Source organism: Corvus cornix, chromosome 4 (genome assembly GCF_000738735.6).
Source record: "Corvus cornix cornix isolate S_Up_H32 chromosome 4, ASM73873v5, whole genome shotgun sequence".
Classification (NCBI taxonomy): domain Eukaryota; kingdom Metazoa; phylum Chordata; class Aves; order Passeriformes; family Corvidae; genus Corvus; species Corvus cornix.
The window spans coordinates 71,234,589-71,252,148 of record NC_046334.1 but is presented as its reverse complement, the minus strand read 5'-3'; the positions used below and the strand labels follow the sequence as shown (position 1 = coordinate 71,252,148).

At 62.9% G+C, this 17,560-nt stretch overlaps 1 protein-coding gene across 3 annotated transcripts; it reads right to left on the bottom strand.

Moving 5' to 3' along the window:
• Positions 1-1,505: 1,505 nt before the first annotated feature.
• Positions 1,506-17,495, bottom strand: LOXL3 (lysyl oxidase like 3). 3 transcript variants are annotated; one of them, XM_039551486.1, is made up of 15 exons: positions 17,361-17,495; positions 11,266-11,587; positions 10,757-10,920; positions 10,173-10,384; positions 7,203-7,262; positions 6,716-6,935; positions 6,329-6,509; positions 5,885-6,039; positions 4,960-5,133; positions 4,236-4,398; positions 3,630-3,873; positions 2,973-3,088; positions 2,745-2,881; positions 2,275-2,386; positions 1,506-2,124 (listed from the first exon to the last, which is right to left on the bottom strand). In XM_039551486.1, the coding sequence occupies exons 2-15, from the start codon at positions 11,573-11,575 to the stop codon at positions 2,051-2,053; spliced, it is 2,322 nt and encodes a 773-aa protein (XP_039407420.1). In that variant the 5' UTR covers positions 11,576-11,587; positions 17,361-17,495; the 3' UTR covers positions 1,506-2,050. The 3 variants fall into 3 exon arrangements, with proteins under 3 accessions (XP_039407420.1, XP_039407418.1, XP_039407419.1); XM_039551484.1 differs by lacking the exon at positions 4,960-5,133 and adding an exon at positions 4,658-4,813; XM_039551485.1 differs by lacking the exon at positions 7,203-7,262.
• Between the last annotated feature and the right edge of the window lie 65 nt (positions 17,496-17,560).

The following is a 17,560-nucleotide window of genomic DNA, read 5'->3' as shown; positions in this document are numbered from 1 at the left end:
GACCTCCTCAGCGTTAGCGGTGTCCTGCCACCCGCTTGGTACCCACATGGGCTGGGATCTGACTCTGCTGTTTGCGTCAGGTGGGCAGCTGTTGAGCTGTGGATTGTGTGGCCTGTCTGTGGGTGAGTGCGGCCCCAGAGCGGGTCTGGAACCAGCATTACCTCCCTGGAGTGCAGCAGTGCCGGTGTGCCGTGTCCCTCTGGTCACATCCCTTCTGCTGTGAGCTCTGCGACTGCTCCAAGCCCTGTGTCCACATCCCCTCCCGTGCAGCAGCTTTCCAGGCCGTGGTGAAATTGGCGTCAGTGCTGGACTTGTGATGTCTGGGGCAGCATCTCCTGCCCCTGATGTCCCGGAGGGCTGAGGATGGGAGCCGGAGCCGGGGCCGGAGCTCTGCCTGTCCCGCCCCCAGCTCGCTGTCAGTGCTGGAGCTCCGCTCCCACACACACCCGGCCCCTGGGGACGGCTGGGGCCGTCCCTGTGCTCTGCAGCTGGCGGCCGACGGCCTTCGGGGAAGGAGCAGCTCCGGCTGTTCCTTGCCTTCCTGGAAGAGCCGCCGCTGCTGGAGCGGGAGCAGGGGCTCTGAGGCGAGGGCAGCCGGGAGCAGCCGCGTCGGGCCCAGCGCGGCGGAGGAATGCGGCTGTCGGGCCAGGCCGTGCCCGTGACGGAGCTCCCGAGCCCCGGCCTGTTGCTTTTGGGAGATAAAGAAGCACAGTTCCTCGGCGGTGCTGTGGTGAGGGGCGGCTCTGCCCCTGCTCCCCCCGCGCTCGCCCTGCCCTGAGAACAGGCTTCCTTTCAGCAGCCCCGGCACCGCCGGAGGAATTCGCTGCTCCGGCCAGCGCCGCCGGCTCGGGGGAAATCGCGGCGTGTCTGGCATAGCTGCTCCGGCTGCGCCGACCGCAGCGCGTTCCAGGGCTGAGCCAAGGCCTGCCCCCTCCTCCTCCCAGGCTGGGGGCAGCGCCCGGGGTCCCCGGAATGGGGAAGGGGCTGGTGGGGTCAGAGCACCCAGCTGAGGGGTGAGGGCTGGGCTGTCCCTCTCTCAGCCCTTGTGTCACATCCGAGTGTCCCTGCCCAGAGTCTCAGCCCCAGATCCTGCCGGGCTGTGCTCCCACAGGAGTCGAGGCAGCCCCTCTCTGCTGTGTGACCTCAGTTCTTGTGGGTCACAGCTGCGTGGACCCCAATGCCCAAGGGTCACAGACGCAGGATGGGATTTCTGCTCGATAACATTCGCCCTGGATCTGGTGCGGGGGCACCAGCTCTTCACCACATCCTGGCTCCAGAGTTACCCCCATGACGCGGTGCCATGGGGCTGCTGCTGGTGGGTGGTGTGGGGCCAGGGCTGTGGGGCTGTGGGGGCCAGGGCTGTGGCCGGTGTGGATGAGGCAGTGCAGGGGCCAGGGGATGCTCCCACACTGTGCTGGAGCGTGGTGACCAGCCCCGCAGCATGAACTGTGTCACCTGCTCCTTCCAGGCTTCTCATCCCAAGCCAGAGAAGTGCCAGCAGCCAGTGGGAAATAGAACTTACAACTTTATAGAGGAAATAAAATTACAACTGAGAGATGGGGTAGGAGCCATCCCTGGGCAGCGCTTGTGGGCAGAGACACCTGCACCATCCCCAGGGGACCAGGGGCTCCCAGGGCCTGTGTGGGTGGTGGGTCCTGGGGCCAGCTGAGGGGATGAGCTGTGGGGTGAGGAACTAGGGCTGAAGGGGGAAATGGGAGATGGGGTGCAGCTGGGATGGGAGGGATGGAGCGGTGGGGGGTGCAGGACCTCCCGGACCGTACCCGTGTGCCGCAGCCCAGGGGATGTGGGCACGGTCTTCTGGCCAGTGGTTGGGATGGCAGCCCCAGGCTGGGAGGTGCAGGTGTCGGTGCCTCCAGCACCAGCCCCCCCGAGGTGGGGAAGGGCAGCCGGTGGTGAGTCCTGGGCAGTCCCCGGCAGGACACGATGGCAGCAGCGCTGGACATGAGGCCTCCCCGCCGGTCCCCCAGTGGCTTCCTCTCACCCGTACAGGGTGAGGGAGGGAGATGCCTGTCTCCCCGGGGCCAGGGCCCTATGAAATCTGGTTGTTGAGCTGACCTGGGTACTGCTCAAACCGCTTGTTGGCCTCCTCGCTGAGTGCATCTCCTGCGGGCAGAGGGCAGGGGCTGTTGGCTCCCGTGCTGTGCATCCCCTGCCCTGCCAGCACCTCCCACCACAGCTGCCCCCAGGACCCCAGCACCCCACGCCAGCCCATCCTCACTCATCCCCACAGCTTCCTGCAGCTCTGTCACTTACCGATGTGGCAGCTGTGCACCCAGATGCGGTGCCCGTCGTACTTGCAGTTGCATTTCATGGCATTGTTGGTGAAGTCACTTTCTGCCACCTCGAAGTTGGGGTTGATCACGACCTGTGAGGCACTGACAGTGAGGCCTGCAGCCCTTCCCCAGCCCCACAGGATGTGTTTCCCCAGCTGTGCTAGAGGGCTCCAAGGAGCCAGTGGCTGGCTCTTTGGTGCAGTGGCCTTGTCCCTGTGCACCACGTGCCCATGGGCAGTGCAGAGCTGGAAAACCCATGTGGCAGCATGTCTGAGCAGCCCTGCATGTCTGCAGGCATGAGGACAGTGACTGTCCCATGCCAGCACACCCACCAGCCCCACCAAGCTCCAGTGGGAAAGAGGGATGCATGGCTGGGGTGTATGGAGAGCTGGGGTGCAGGGACAGAGGGTGGGGGCAGCAGGAGGGGCTGGGGAGGGTCAGGTGCAGCACCTGCAGGATGTAGTTGCCTGGCTTGACATCAGTGATGTCGATCCACTGGCAGTCGATGTCGTGCCGGTAGAGGTCCCAGCAGCCCACAGTGATGCCCTGCTCCCCAAAGTTGGCACACTCGTACCTCTTGGCCACGTCTGCAGGCAGGAGGAGACGCAGCTCGTCCCAGCCTGGCCCCATGATAGGGACACGGGCAGGGCCGGTACTGCGGGGCCCCGCATCGCCCACCTTCCTCGCACTCAGTGTCCTCCAGGCAGAAGCTGGCCTTGTGTCCCTCAGCCACCTTGGTGCCGTTGGGGGTCAGGATGTCATAGTGGGTGAAGATGTCCATGCTGTGGTAGTGCCTGTGGGAGGGAGCCAGCACCAGCTGCAGACTGCCTTGCCCTGCATCAGCCCCCTGCCACCTGCCCGGCCCCTCGCCACCAGGAATGTCTCCGCAGCCCCTGCTCTGAGGCCGTGGCACTGTGAGGTTGGGCAGAGCCCTGGGAGGGGACAAAACTGTCCCCAGTCACATGGCCCAGGCAAGCAGAGGGCTTGCAGCCCCATCCGTGCCCTCCTGGAAACCCCAGCTCCAACACTGCTCATCCCTAAGACAAACCAGGCAAAGTCAGAGCCTCGGCAGCAGATTCTGCCTCACCCAGTGTCACCCTCACCCGGTGTCACCTTCATCAATGTCTTGGGGTGACTTTATCCAGTGTCATGCTCACTCAGTGTCATACTTGCACAGTGTCACCCTCTTTCAACGTCACCCCTGCCCAGCACCCTCCTCACCCAGTGTCACCCTCACCCAGCCCAATGCAGCACCATCACCCTCTTCCCACTCTGACCCCCAGCCCCATCTGTCCCCTGCCCACATGCCTGTCCCCGTTTGTGCCACACACGCACCGGTGGCACTCGTGCCAGACCCAGGAGTGGCGGCCGGCCTTGGGGCGGAAGTCGGCGCGGCCGCGGTTGTGGATCTGGGAGGAGAAGCGGAGCAGGCGGCGGTGTCCGTAGGGCCAGTTGGCCAGGCGGGCCGAGCTGGCCAGGCAGTTCTCCTCGGCGGCGCAGTACAGCATGTGCAGCGGCCGGTCCTCGATGTACGCCGTCTCCTGCACCAGCGGCGCATGCAGCAGCAGGTCGGATGCAGCTGGGGACAGGCAACTGCTCAGGGACAGGCCCTTTGCTTGGCAGGGATGGGGCGAGTGGAGGGGACGGGGCAGCGCCCAGCAGGGGGGATATGTGCCCTCTCATTGGCTGGGCATTGGCTGACCCTGCGGCCTCTCCATCTGCAAACCCCACTGACCACAGCCCCTGGCCCCACAGCACTGTTGTCTGCACACCCCACCACCCACAGGCCCCACTGCCCAGAACCCACTGCCCACGGACACCACCAGTTGCAGAGCCCATGCCTGCAGACCCCACTGCCCACAGACCCCCTCCCTGCAGAACCCCCACCCACAGACAGCCCCCCTGCAGCCCCTGTTGCCCGCAGCCCCTGTGGCCACTCACTCTCGGAGCAGATGACGCCTGCAGCAAAGCGGGTGCCCGTGTTCCTGCAGCTCACGCTGGCGCCGTGGTGCTGGCAGTGGCTCAGGGACATCTCGTGGCCAGCGCACTTCACGCCACTCATGACCATCTCTGTCACGTTGCTGGCGTCCCAGTACCACGTCTCCTGGGGAGGGGGCGAGGCAGGCTGGGTGGCAGGGCTGGTGGCTGGATTGCCCTGGTTTACTCATGCCCAGGCTGCAGCCAGCCCCCCACCACAGCTGCCCATGCCCTTGGCTGCCCACAAAGGTCCTGCCCTATGACATGGAGTGGCCATGTCCCTCTGTACCCATCTGTCCCCATGCAGCCCCATGGTCATTTGGGAAGCGCTGGCCGGTGCCTGTGCTCACCAGAGCGTCACCGGGGCCCTCCCCGCTGGCACCTACCGTCACGGCATGCAGGGAGTAGCCCAGGCCGAGCTGACGACAGGCCACCATGGCCTCCTTGGTGGTCCAGCCATCGCTGCAGACCGTGCCCCACTTACTGCCTCGCTTCACCTCCACGCGGCCCTCAAACTCCGTCCTCCCGCCGGCCAGGCGGATCTGCGGGGAAGCCCTGGGGCCGTGAGCGGGCACCCCACGCTGTGCCACCTTCTGCCCCATCCCCAGCCCTATCCATCCCTGTCCCCAGCCCCGTGAGCAGTGGTGGTGGCTGCTGCTGCCCTGGCCAAGCTGGTGCTGGCACCTACTTGTAAGCCGTGGTTAGCGAATCCCAGACCCAGCTGGCGACAGGCCACCATCGCCTCGAGCGTACCCCAGCCTTCGCCGCAGACCAGACCCCAGCGGGGCTGGTCCCCGTCGCCAGCCCCCACCGCCACCTCGACCCGCCCCTCGAAGCGGCTCCGGCCCCCGCTCAGCCGAATCTGCGGAAAAAGGCAGTGGCAGCATCATCACCATCACAGGTGATGCTCCCCCTGGACCACAGGACTGTCCCCAGCCCCCGTCCCGGCACAGCCAGGGCTGTGCTGCGGTGCCTGCACAGGGGGAAGGGGAAGCCAGGAACTGAGCAGAGCCAAGCACAACTTTAGTCAGCAGGGAACTTGCCAAAACTGGTGGATTTGGGGACAAGAATTTGCTTGTGAGTTTGGGAATTGCCTCACCAGCGCAGGGAAAACAGTTCATTTTGAAATGGCGTCATTTCAGAAATGACAGGTGTGAGAGAGTTAAAAGATCATTAAAAAAGCTCAAAGCGGATGAAACACTGGGCCAGGGCAAACAGGAATAAGCTGCTCCGTTTGCTTGTTTCATCACAGGTAAAAAAATCTCTCTTGGTTGGCCCACAGTGATTTTTTTTTCTGGTGTTTCTGATGGGGAGCGGGCACAGGCAGGAAAAGCAGCAGGGAGCAGCTGCCCCACACCTCCCCTTACAGAGCATCACCCACAGAGCACCCAGAGCCCCCACAGCCTCCCCTCCACCCCCTCCTCACAGGGACTCCCACCCACAAAAGCCCTGAGCTCCCAGGGCAGCCCTTGCCCCAGAGCAGAGGGTAATATGTGGGGTGCAGAGGAGGAGAGATGAGGGTCCCATGAATCCCATGGGCCTCCCGCAGCACCCCACTCTGAGGCCCCGCTGCTGGGAGCCCCATGGAGCCGGCAGCCCCCCGTGGTGCGCACCAGGTTCTCGTAGCCCATGTAGGGGATGTTGCAGCGAACAGCTGCATCCTCCGTGTGTTTGCAGTCCTCCTGTGTGATGTTCCTGAAGGGGCAGTTCCAGAGCGACTTCTCGGTGCCCCGGCACTGCACCTCATTCAGGTGGATGGGACCCGTCCCTGCCGGGGGACAGCAGGACTCAGGGCCCTGTGACACAGGGATGCCCAGCACCACCCTGTCCCTAAGGCTGCCCTCTCTTCTCAGCAGGCCTGAGGGAGCTGGACACTCCAGCGTTCACAGCTGCTGCCTGGGGCAGTGTGGTCGAGTAGCCATGGTCCCATTGGGATGCTCCACGTGCATTCAGCAGCCCAGTGCCCACGGGACACCCCAGCCCAGCAGAGCCTGGACAAGTGCCTCATCCACAGCCTCAGGAGGGGATGCCTGGCTCCTCTGCCCTGGCAGCCTCACCTTGGCCCATGCGTGCCCCGGTGAGGGCCTCCTTGGCGCTGCCGAAGCCCAGCTCGCGGCACACGACGCTGGCCGACTGCAGGTTCCAGCGGTCATCACAGATTGTGCCCCACTCGCTGCTCTTGAGCACCTCGACACGGCCCTCGCCGACCCTCGCGCCTCCCTTCAGCCGGATCCGGGCCTGTGGGAGCGGGGACAGGTGTGGGGCAGTGTGGAATGTCACAACGCAGCGCTGGTCACGACTCCTGGGATATGCAGGCACAGGACACCGTCCCCACCTCCTGCTCCAGAGCCAGTCACCCAGCAGCCCACACACTCACACAGCCCAGGGGACAGAACCCGGCTGTGGGGCACCACAGGACTTGTCCCCCTCCCTGTGGGGCTCACCTGGCCCTGCTGCTGCTGGCGCTGTTTCTTCTTGTGGGCATTGCCAGTGGCGAAGAGGGGCCCGGGCACGCAGCTGACCACGGCGGGCATGCCGGCCCCGCAGGCGGCAGAGGAGTTGCCCTGGTAGAACTCGAAGGAGCACATGGACAGGTGCACCTCTGTCCCCATGCAGGACACCGAGTGCAGGCGGTAGTTGGGCTGCTGCCGCTCCGTGAAGAGCCTGTGAGGGGAGAGGAGCCCTGAGCCACGGCCAGGGTGGCCAGTGGCAGCGGAGGTGTCACCAGCCACCCTGCCTGTGGCTGCACGCGCTGGCCGTGCCCCTTGCCCTGTCCCTGGGGTGACACACGGTGCCTGCCAGGTGTCCACCCCTCGCCAACTGCCTGTCCCATACCCCCAGCAGCATGGGGGGGACGCACGTGGGGACACGCACAGCTCTGGTGGGACTGCACGAGGCTCCTGTCTCTGGCTCGCCACTGGAGCCATTTACCTCTTCTTGGGCCCTACGTCCTCCCTGCGCTTTTGTTTAGGCTGAGATTTGGAGGCCAGCCTGGAAAACAGAAAACAACCATCACGGAGCCCAGATCCTCAGGCTGTCACCTCTGCCTGCAGCAGTGACACAGAGAGCACAGCCTGCCCTGGCTTCACTGGAGGCTGAACTGGGCACCTTGGCCCCCAGGAAGACTCATGTGCATCCCCTTCGTGTCACACAGGGGTGCAACAGCATCATCTGCCGCCAGCAGTGTGACACAGCCACACTCCTCAGCAATGATGCAGTTTCCTGCATGCATCCCACCAGGAAACTGCTGGATGCAGCCACATCCTGCTCTGCCTTGTCACACAGCAAAAGATCAAACACCGGAGGCCACCATTTGATCAGTCAGGTGTGGGTGAGGTGTGTCCGTGTCCTCATCCAGACACCAGATGCCACCACTGTGCCATGTCCCCAAGGAGCAGGACACCCAGCAAACAGCACCAAGCAAGCAGCACAGGCGACCCTGGGGCGCTCGCCCTGGGGCCATGGGGCATGGTGGGACTCGCTGCAGGCTGGCAAGAACCCACTGCCAGCAAACGGAGCAGCCCTGGCACAGGCTGAGCCGTGAAGGGAAGCTGCCTGAGGCTCAGCACACACAAGGCGTAGGTGCAATCCCAACATCCTCAAATGCTTTGTTTCCCTCGGGGAGGAAGATGCTGAGCAGAGCCAAAACCCCAGAGCCTGCAAGGAGTGAAGAGCAGAGTGGCCCAAAGGAGGGCAGGGGACTGACAGCCCCAGGGACCAGGCAAAACCAAGCTTGGCCACTGTCCTGCAGGTCAGCACAGGTTGCTATCAGCCTGCACAGTGCAGCGAGCCCCAGGACACAGCACGGGGCTGGGATTCAGACAGCCAGAGGGCATCAGTGCCATCTGGTTAAACCATCCCCACTCAGGAAACCACATCTGGATCCAGCATCTGGATCTGGGTCCCCAGGAAAAGAAGATGTCATTTATGTGGTGCCAGCCCCAGAGAGAGCAGCAGCACGGCAGTGTGGGAGGAGAGGGGGGTGTGGGACTGCTCCAGCCAGGGCTGAGGTGGGAGCTGTGAGGATCCTGGCTCTTCCAGCAGGGAGGGAAGAGCACAAGAGAAAAGAGGCGTGATTGACAACACAACGTTCAGGCTCAGGGTAAGGAAAACCTTTTGCCCGTGAGGGCTGTTCCATACTGGAGCAGAGACCACGGGGCTGCAGAATTGCCATCCTTGGAAGGTTTCAAAAGCCAGCTGGATGAAGTCCTGGGTTAACCCACAGCTGGCTCTGCTCCACACAGGGAGTTGGACCAGGACTCCCCTTTCAGCCTGGATATTGTGCCCACATATGACTGTGGCTGTGCAGCCCCAAATTGATCAGCCCCTACAAAACAGAGTGCGGCTCTCAGGAGCCAGTTCCTGCTCTGGGCAGAGGGACAGGACTGCAGCCTCATGGAGACACAAAATATTTCCCCCAGTGCAGCAGGGGAAGGACCTGCTCACTGTGAAAGGGGCAGTCAGCACCAAACCAGCCAGAAAACAGCACATTGTAGCAAACAGGACCTGCAGGTGGGGGTTGAGGAAACCCAGGGGATGACCCCACCTGAATTCCCATCACCAGCTGCAGGAGCTGGCAAGGATGACTGCTGGGAACACAGACCTGTGAGTGTCACAATGAAGAGCTCGCAGTGGGTGTAGGGCACATTCAGCACCAGGGAAGGTGGTGGGACTGGGGCAAGGCCCCGTGCTGGGGGCAGAGTATCTTAGCAGCGGGCTCAGGAAAGAGGTGCCATGGCACAGCCCAGAGAGGATGGGCTCTGGCTCACTGTATCCACCAACAAATCCAGCAGCAGGATTCAGCAGATGGGGGGAAAAGGCAGCCAGACCATCCCCTGGGTCTGGCAGAAAGGCAGCAAGAGTGAGTGGGCAGAGGATGCAAGAGACCCCACGCAGATGTGGCACTCAGGGCAGGACCTGCCATGCTGTGCCCATCAGCACTGCTGAGCATGGGCTCTGGTGCCCATGCCAGCCCATCCTGCAGGGAATGGAGGGGTGCACAGCCTTTCCAGTGTCCCCGCCACTGCTTTCTGAAGAAAGCAGCCCATTTCCACAGCCCTCCCTCCCCATCCGCCAGGAGAGACGGCTCTGCTCCAAGGCCTCCTGCTCCCCTCCTAGGGTGCCAGGACTCCTGCCTGGTGTGCAGGACAAGGCTGGAGCATGACTGGCCTGGGAGAGAGATCATCTCTTGTGGGGAATGGGGGACCCCAGCATGCACAGGCAGGTCCCCTGGGGTAGGGTTTGTCCTACTGGGCCAGCGCAGCCCAGGCCCTCAGTCTGCTCCATCCGGATCCGTTTGTGGCAGGATCCATTCTGACGGTAGAGACTGGTGGGGCTGGACAGCCCAGCTCTGCCACAGCTCAGCAGATGGGGCGCCCTGGCCCCTTACCTGCTGCCTGGCCTCGGGCTGCGGCCCTTCATCCTGGCTGCTCGCTTCGGCCGCCTGCGGAGCAACACCGGACCTGCCTGCTCAGGGCACACACAATGCCAGGCATGGCCTGTCCGAGCCCCTTGCTCAAGCCATGGTGTGGCTGGAGCATCCCCTGATGGCTGCAAACCTCCCTTGGGATGGGGAGCCAGAGGGAAATGACATTGCACCACTGCCAGGGAGCAAAAGTGCTTGCCTTGGAGTGGCCTTTGCTGTAGTGTGTGTGGTAGGGGGATAGGCCCCCCAACCACCCCACAGCCCCTCAGCTTGGTTACTGAGTGTCCAGATAGCCAGCTGGGGCTCGGACTGGCGAGCAGTAGGGTGGGAGGGATTTTAGGAGCCACACCACCCAACAGCACAGCCTCTGCTGTCCCCCCAGCACTACCTCATGCCCCTGGCACCACCCCCAGCCCCGTGCCCCTGGCTCTGCTCTGACACCCCACCCCTGTGGGCTCCTTGCCGGCCTCACTCACTTGTAGAAGTTCCTGTTGACCTTCTTCTCTGCTGGGAAGCCCATCATGCCGCAGATGACGCGGCTGTTGTGGCTGTCCCAGCCCTGGTCGCAGATCTGTGCCCAGCCGTCCTTGTAGCGCACCTCCACGATGCCCTCTGTCACCGGCAGCTGCCGCCGCCCTCCGGACACCACCGGCCGCAGCCGGACCTCCTCCACATGGCTCTGCTCGGTCTGCAGGGATCAGGTCAGCCCCAGCTCACATCACATCCCATCACCCCTTCTCCTGCCAGCCCACCCCCAGGGAATCTCCAAGGATGCAGGAGAGGGGTCCCTAGTCACAGGCAGGGCACAGGAACAGCCAGTCCTGCATCCTTGCTGGCCACATTTGATGGCCCTGGGCAGCAAAGGACCAAATCCCATCCAGTGTACCCAGTGCCCCTTGTCCCCTTTAGTCCCCAGGTGCAGCTCTGGGGAGCACAGCCAGGAAAGCCACTACTGCTTTCCTGCACCCCCAGGGAGAATTCCCACACTGCCCCACACCCAGGGTGCTCTGTGGGATCCTGGACATCACCAGCTGCCCACGCTGGCCAGCAGCTTCCTCACCTCGATGACGTTGGAGTCCTTGAAGCCTGGAATGCGTTCATCCTTGCAGACGACTCCCGCATCTTCCTCATGGCTGCAGTCGCTGTTCCCCCAGCCCCGGTGTTTGCAGTCCCCGATGCTCCTCTCGCTTCCGGCACAGTTCACATTGTCCAGCCAGATCCGCCCTGCCAGACACAGCTGGGGGTGAGGGGGAGCCAAGCATCCCTTGGGAACAGGGAAGGCGCCCACGGAGCATGGCCAGGGACCACACAGGTTGCAGCAGGAGCTGTAGCACAAAGCTGAGGCCAGTGAAATGCCAAGAGTAAAGCCCTGGGTGGTCTCCACCTCCCCAAGGGGCTGCTCTGACAGACAGAAAGCTCCCACATGTGCCCACATATGCACACACTCACTGCCAGACACTCTGCAAACACAGAACCTGCCCCTTGCAAACCTGTCAGGGCACCCACCCCAGTCCCGGCAGTGCAGGGGGCTGTGCCAGGGGGATGCTGTGCCCACCACCCCTCTCTTACCAACTCCTTTGCCGTACTTGGCGCTGTGGGCCCAGCCGGTGGCAGCCACGAAGCCGAGGTGCCGGCACAGCACGTGCGCGTTGCCCAGCGTGAAGTCGTCGTCGCAGATGGTGCCCCACTCATCGTTGTAGAAGACCTCGATGCGGCCCTCGTTGTGCTTGCGGGGGTAACCAGCCAGGCGGAACCTCAGCTGGGGCCCAGGGGCCTGCGTGGGGCCCGGGGGAGTGGGCTGGGCACTGCCCACCCACAGCCACGCGCTGCCCAGCAGCACCAGCAGCTCCGGCCATGCCCACGTGCCGCAGCCTCCCATGGCAGCGTGGCTCTGGAGGGGCAGACAGGGTCAGGGCATGCAGGACTGGAACACCAGCCCCCCCATCCAGCCTCCCTGCCCAGCCCTGTGCTGGTTAAACCCCCTGCCCAGCACCAGCACAGCCACGTGCCTTGTCCTGGCCAGAGCCAGCCCAATTTTCCCCACACGCAGCCCCTGCACCAGCCCTGCCCCCTCGGGTCTGTCAGGGACCTGCCCAGAGTGCCCCTGTTCCCAGTCCCCCTCTACCAACAGCCCCTACTGAGCCCCCACTGCGCTGCCCGGTCACATCTGAAGGGCAGTGAGGGCAGACGGGCACAGGGGTGTGCGTCACCCCCAGAGAGGTGAAGGGAAGGAGGGGGATCTGCTGCCAGAGCCGAGGGAGCTGGAACAGGCTCAGGGCACAGGGAAAGCCCTGCTGGACTGGCCAGGAGCTCGATCCAGCAGGAGCAGGGAATGGCTGCTGGCTGAGGGGATTCCAGCCCACGCTCCTGCCCTCTGTGAGGAGCGAGGCAGCCAGAGCATTCACATTCCTCTGTGCTGCGTTCCTTCATTCCTCCGACGATATTTGTGGCTCCCTGAATACCTGAGGGAGATGTGGTATTCCTGCACCAGTCCCATGGCAAACAATAATGAAAACCCTTCTCTGTGAGCCGCCCTCCCTTCTCAGTGTGCTATTCCCATGGATCCTGGAGCTCAGGAGCAGCATTTCTGCTTGGCGTTGACAAGTTCTGACTGATGCTCACGCATGAGCACCAGCATGGCCACCTGCCCACCTCCCTGTCCACTGCAGCCTCATGCCACTGTCCCTGCTGGTCTCTTCCAAGGTGGGAAAACAGACCCCAAAACCCCTACAGGATAGCCCCACAGCAAGACATCTCTGTGCTCCACATCCACCCTGAGCACAGATCCTGCCCGCTGCACTCACACAGACCGTGCTTGCCATCAGGAAACATTAAAAAGAACAAGGTCTGGCTTTCCCGGGGTGATTTAAAATTCCCAAGTTTAGCTGCAGTGTCACAGAGGAAGGGAAACAAATTCAAACCCCATGCAGAGCTGGGGGTGGCACAGCTGCTCCACCTCCCCACCAGCCTCCAGGGCAGGGTTTTCACAGAGGAATCAGCCCCATCCCTGCTTGGTTCACTTTTCCAGAGGGTGAGGACCTGGTCCACACTCCAGCCTCTGAGAATGTCTCCTGGGCCAAGACAAGGATGAACCAGGATGGTGCCCTTTTTCCACACCCATCACACCAACAGAAGCCCCACAGGGCCCAGCCCTGCTGCCTGCCGGCCCCTTTGGGCACACATCACATCGGAGGTGCCACCAGGAGCAGCGAGAGTCTCGGGATGAGCCTGGTGCCTGCAGAGATGCTCAGCAAGGAAGTGAGGAGTAACAAAGACCAGCACTGCTGGTCCAGTTCTACACCAGACACAGTGGTGGGAATGACTGGACATGGCACTCGGTGCTCTGGTCTGGTTGACAAGGTGGAGATTGGTCACAGGCTGGATTTGATGACCCTGGAGGTCTTTTCCAACCCTATAATTCTATGAAGCACATCGAATCCCTCGGGGCAATCATGTCAGTGTGGGTCTGGCTCTCTCCTCTGTCACAACTGGGACACAGGGGACGCCACAGAGCTGGTGGGGATATAGCCCAGGCAGCCTGGAGCCCTGGGGGTGGTGGGAGCCAGCTCTGGGCTCCCGGTGCCTCAGCTGCCTGCTCTGGCACTGTGAGAACAGCAGAGCCCAGCAGGATGCATGTTTGTGGGCAGGCAGCAGAGAAACGCTCTGCTGAACCTTTTACCCAGCCAGCAGGAAGGGAAGGCGGGTGCATGGGCCACCCCAGCCCTGCCAGCGGCTTAGAAAAGGGGACCAAGTCTCTGGGCTTGGGATGGGAATGCTCCATCCTCACCTCCACACCACCTGGGAAGCAGCGAAGGGATGAGTTTGCCATCTCACAGCAGTAACAAAACTTCTTATTCGACATCGCCCTGCCCAGAGGAAGGGCTGTAAACCCTCAGAGCTGCCCTGACACACAAATGTGAGCCCTCTCAGTGCTAACTGTAACACACCTTGGAGTGTGTTTCCTTAGGGAAAGCTGGAGTGCACAAGGACTGGAGCTTCCCCAGCACTCCTGAGTGAGCAGGATGCTCTGCTGTGGAACTGGGCAGTTTCGCAACGGGGTCAGTACAACCCTGAAGGACATCGGCACAATTAATGCCAATCTCCACGGTCCGGCAGAAATAGCCCGCGTCAGGAAGCGGGAATGGCCTTTTATGAGATCACAGGTCCTGTTAATTGGAGTAACTGTGTTGATATAACAGGTTGAGACTGGAAGGCATTCGATTCATCTTGCACCACCTTTTAATGAATAATTAGCACTCAACAAAATCAGTGCACTTTCTGCTAAGTGGATTAAAACCGGTCACCTGCTGGAACTAAAATGTGGTTACATGGGGAAGTCACCACTCCGTGGGCTTTCTGGTGAGGATCACATGCTTTTCAAAGCAAAACTGTGCCAGGAGGAGGAGAAAAGTACCCTCCTAGTACAGACTGAAGAGACAGAAATGGGGGGAAACAGAGATGGGAATAGGGACAGCCTGGTAAAGCAGCGTCGTGCAGCCGATATCCTTGACTACAAGGAAAATTTAAACCTGTGCATTGAGGAACAAAACACATAGGACCAGAGACCAGAACACGGCACCTGAGAAAGTGCTTGGGCTTTGTGCAGCAAATCATCAATTCCCCTGCAAGCCTCAGCAGCGTGACCTCCAGGCTCTGTAATCCTTGCTCCCAGGTCCTGGTTCAGCTCCGCTCCAGCATCCCTCATCCCCACTGCGCTTCCTCTGCCCTGCCACCTCAGCTCTGCCACTCACCTCAGAGTTTCCCAGTGACATTCCCTGCTGAGCTCTGTGGGGCCAAAGCCCTTCCCCAGGCCAGCTGCCATGTGAGCTCCCTGCAGCACAGCACGGCTCCTTCCCCGTTCCTGTACCACCTCCCTCTCCGAACACGCTCCGTGTCCGTGTCCCAGGCAGTCAGGCTAACAGGGCTCTCATTGTCCACATCACTTTTTCCGTTCTCTGAGGCACAAGCCGTGCGTTTGCTCCTCTCCTGCTGCCCGACTGCTTGCTCCACTGGCAGGCTTTGCTTTGCTCCGCTCCAGCCCTGCCTGCTGCTCTGGATGGGGAGCCCACCCAGCATCCCGACCGTCCTGCTGTCAGCTCCAGCCAGGGACAGTCTCCTCTTGGACCAGGGCTTGTGCCACTCTGGATGTGCTGCCCTGGCACAAGGGCACAGAGGTTCAGCAGAACTCCACTGCAAGGGTAAAGGGCTCTGGAGGACGGGCTGGCTGGAGCGAGCGCTGGGCGTGGGAGTCGGGAAGCAGCCCAGGTTCTTGCCACTGCCCAGGAAACCTCAGGAATGTCCCAGCCGGGTGTGCACGGGGCCCTGAGCCACATCCCAGCCCTCAGTGCAGCTGGCGCTGGTGGTGGGGTGTCCGAGAGTCCTGCGGAGCCAAAATCTTGGGGCTCTCTCCAGTCCTCAGCCTCAGTCCTGCGCTGCTGGGGTTGGCATGGGTGAAAGGACCCTTCAGGACAGGGGACAGCCCCACATGGCACTGCTCAAACTGCTCTCATGCCAGCCCACTGGCTCTGCTTGTCCCAGTGGGTGATGGGGGATGCTGAGTCCCCCTGGACAGTCACCCTGACAGGGCCTGCAGCCCTGATGGCCAGGCACTGTCCCCACCATTGTTCTGCTCTCCCAAGTGTCTTGCACGGGGCCTGCCCCTCCCAGAGCTCCTCGGCTGTGCTGATGGGGGTGCCTGGGGCTCAGGACTGTTCAAATCAGGTGTGTCCTTCAGCACTCACTGGGCACACAGCGGGACCTCAGTCTGCCCCACCAAAATCCCGGTGAACATCCAACAGACCTCGGGAAGGGGCAGCTCCTGGTGAAGCAGGTCCTCGGGTGAGTCCGTGTATTTGATCAGCACGGGGCATCCCTGCAGCACAGGGATGACATCCCAAACCACGGCAGCAGGAAAGGGCCAGGCCACGGAGGCCTCACAGGGACATGCTCACTCAGCAGCAGCCTTGGACACACCCACGGGGACATGGAGCATCCCAGGCACTGACAACTGGGAGGACTTGGAGAAGAGCAGCACAAGAGACCGAGGACCTGGGAAACCCGCCAGCATAAGGGAGAGGAAGCTCGCTCTGTTTATCCTTCCTTGGGAAGGTTACGGGGTGACACAGTCACTCTCTGTTGATGTCCCATGCCAGGACATCCCTGAGAGCATGGGGTCACATCCCCAGCAGTCGGGGCAGGAGAAGGTCTGGTGAGTCCCATGGCTTCAGGGCTCCATCCCTCCCCTTCTCCCCAGGGCCCCATCACACGCAGCCCAGCGCTGGCCCTTTCGCAATCCGGCTGCCTGGATGGGCCTGCTCCGCTTTTCCCACTTCCCGGCAGCCCTGGAGTGTCAGTAGTGCATGTGCACGAAGCAGGGGAGCCCTGATACCCCCACCCCGCTCAGGAGGGGACCTGCCATGGGTCAGAGCTCCGGTGTAAGCACCACCAAGGTCTGGAAGGGCACAGGGTTCCACAAACTGGTCCCAGAAGCACCAGGAAGCAGCCCAGGGTCACATGGGAATCTGGATTCCCTGGCAGGCTTACTGTCACTCCCAAAACCACAACCTCCCGTGGCTGGGATCTCGCTGCCCCTCGCTGTCTGAAGGCAGGGTGCCTACCCCTGCCACCCTCTGTGTGACCCCATTCCATGCAGGGACAGGGACCCTGCTGCGGAAAGGACACTCCGGATCTCGGGGTGTCAGCGGGGCAGAGCTTTGTGTGGGGCTGGGGCTGCACTTCCCTTCCCTGACAGCTCCGCGTCCAGCCCCTTTGGGCTACCTGATATCCCCATATCCTGCTGTCACCCCCTAAGCCAGGGCAGGTTACAGCACAGCTCCTACCCCCACCCAGCCTCCCCAGGACACGGCAGGGCCCTCGGGTCTGCCCACTCTGCTCTGAGCTGCCCCGGGCTCGGGAGAGGCAGCCCTGGGAGGAACCAGCTGCCGGCAAGAGGGAAAGACCTCGGAGGAATGCGCAAACATCAGCCATCACCACGGGCTGAGGGGCGGGCAGCGGGGCTGGGGGGCTGCTGGTAGGGCTGGGGTCCCAGGCATCCCGGAGCAGGGAACCAGCCTTCCTGGACCTGCTGGAGACGGGAACGGCTCAGCTGCGGGCTCCTCTGAGAGCAGCTGGGAAGGCGAACAGCCAGCAGCGAAGAATCATCCCTTCCATCACCGCCAGCCCTCCCGCCCCACATCCCTCCATCCATCCTCTCTTCCATGAGCTACAGCAAGTCCGGTCTTCATGGAAATCCTGACTCTCCACCGGACTTTGTAACCCGCAGCTCGGCCCGCAGCCCACACGCTTTGGGGTGCGGTACAGCCCCGAGGCGGCACTCACAACCCCGCCGGGTCCGCCGGGCTCCCCTTCCCGCGGGACACCCGCGCTGCCCGCCCCGGTCACGCTGCCCGCGGGAAACGGACACGGCCCACGGCACCTCCCGCACCACGGTACACGCAGCGCCCACGGGCACGGCACGGACACGCTCCCACCACCGGGGTTTTGGGGCGGCATCGCCGCACCCACCCCGCACCCGCGACACCCCGAGGCGCCCCGGCCCCGCAAGGCGCAGCCCCCGCCGCTCCCGGGACAGCCGCTCCCGGGCCCCGCGCGGTATCTCTGGGGTGCCGGCTGGCCGTGCCAAACCGAGCCGAACCGAGCCGTACCAAGCTGTGCAGTGCCGAACCGAGCCGTGCCGAGCCGTGCAGTGCCGTATCGTATCCTGCAGTGCCGAGCCGAGCAATTTCGGTCCGTGCCGCCGCGCTCCGCCCCGGCCCGCCCCGCGCCGTGCCCGTGTCCGGGGCCGCCCCGCCGCCCCGGCCCGCGCCGAGCGGCCCCGGCCCCGCCGCCGGGACGGCCCGGACGG

Excerpts from the sequence above, each read along its gene's own strand:
- LOXL3 (XM_039551486.1), bottom strand. The coding sequence starts at position 11,575 with ATGGGAGGCTGCGGCACGTGGGCATGGCCGGAGCTGCTGGTGCTGCTG. Across the intron at positions 6,040-6,328 it reads CGGGGCACGCATGGGCCAAG|GGACGGGTCCCATCCACCTG; the intron begins GTGAGGCTGCCA and ends GTCCCCCGGCAG. Across the intron at positions 2,125-2,274 it reads GGTGCACAGCTGCCACATCG|GAGATGCACTCAGCGAGGAG; the intron begins GTAAGTGACAGA and ends CTCTGCCCGCAG.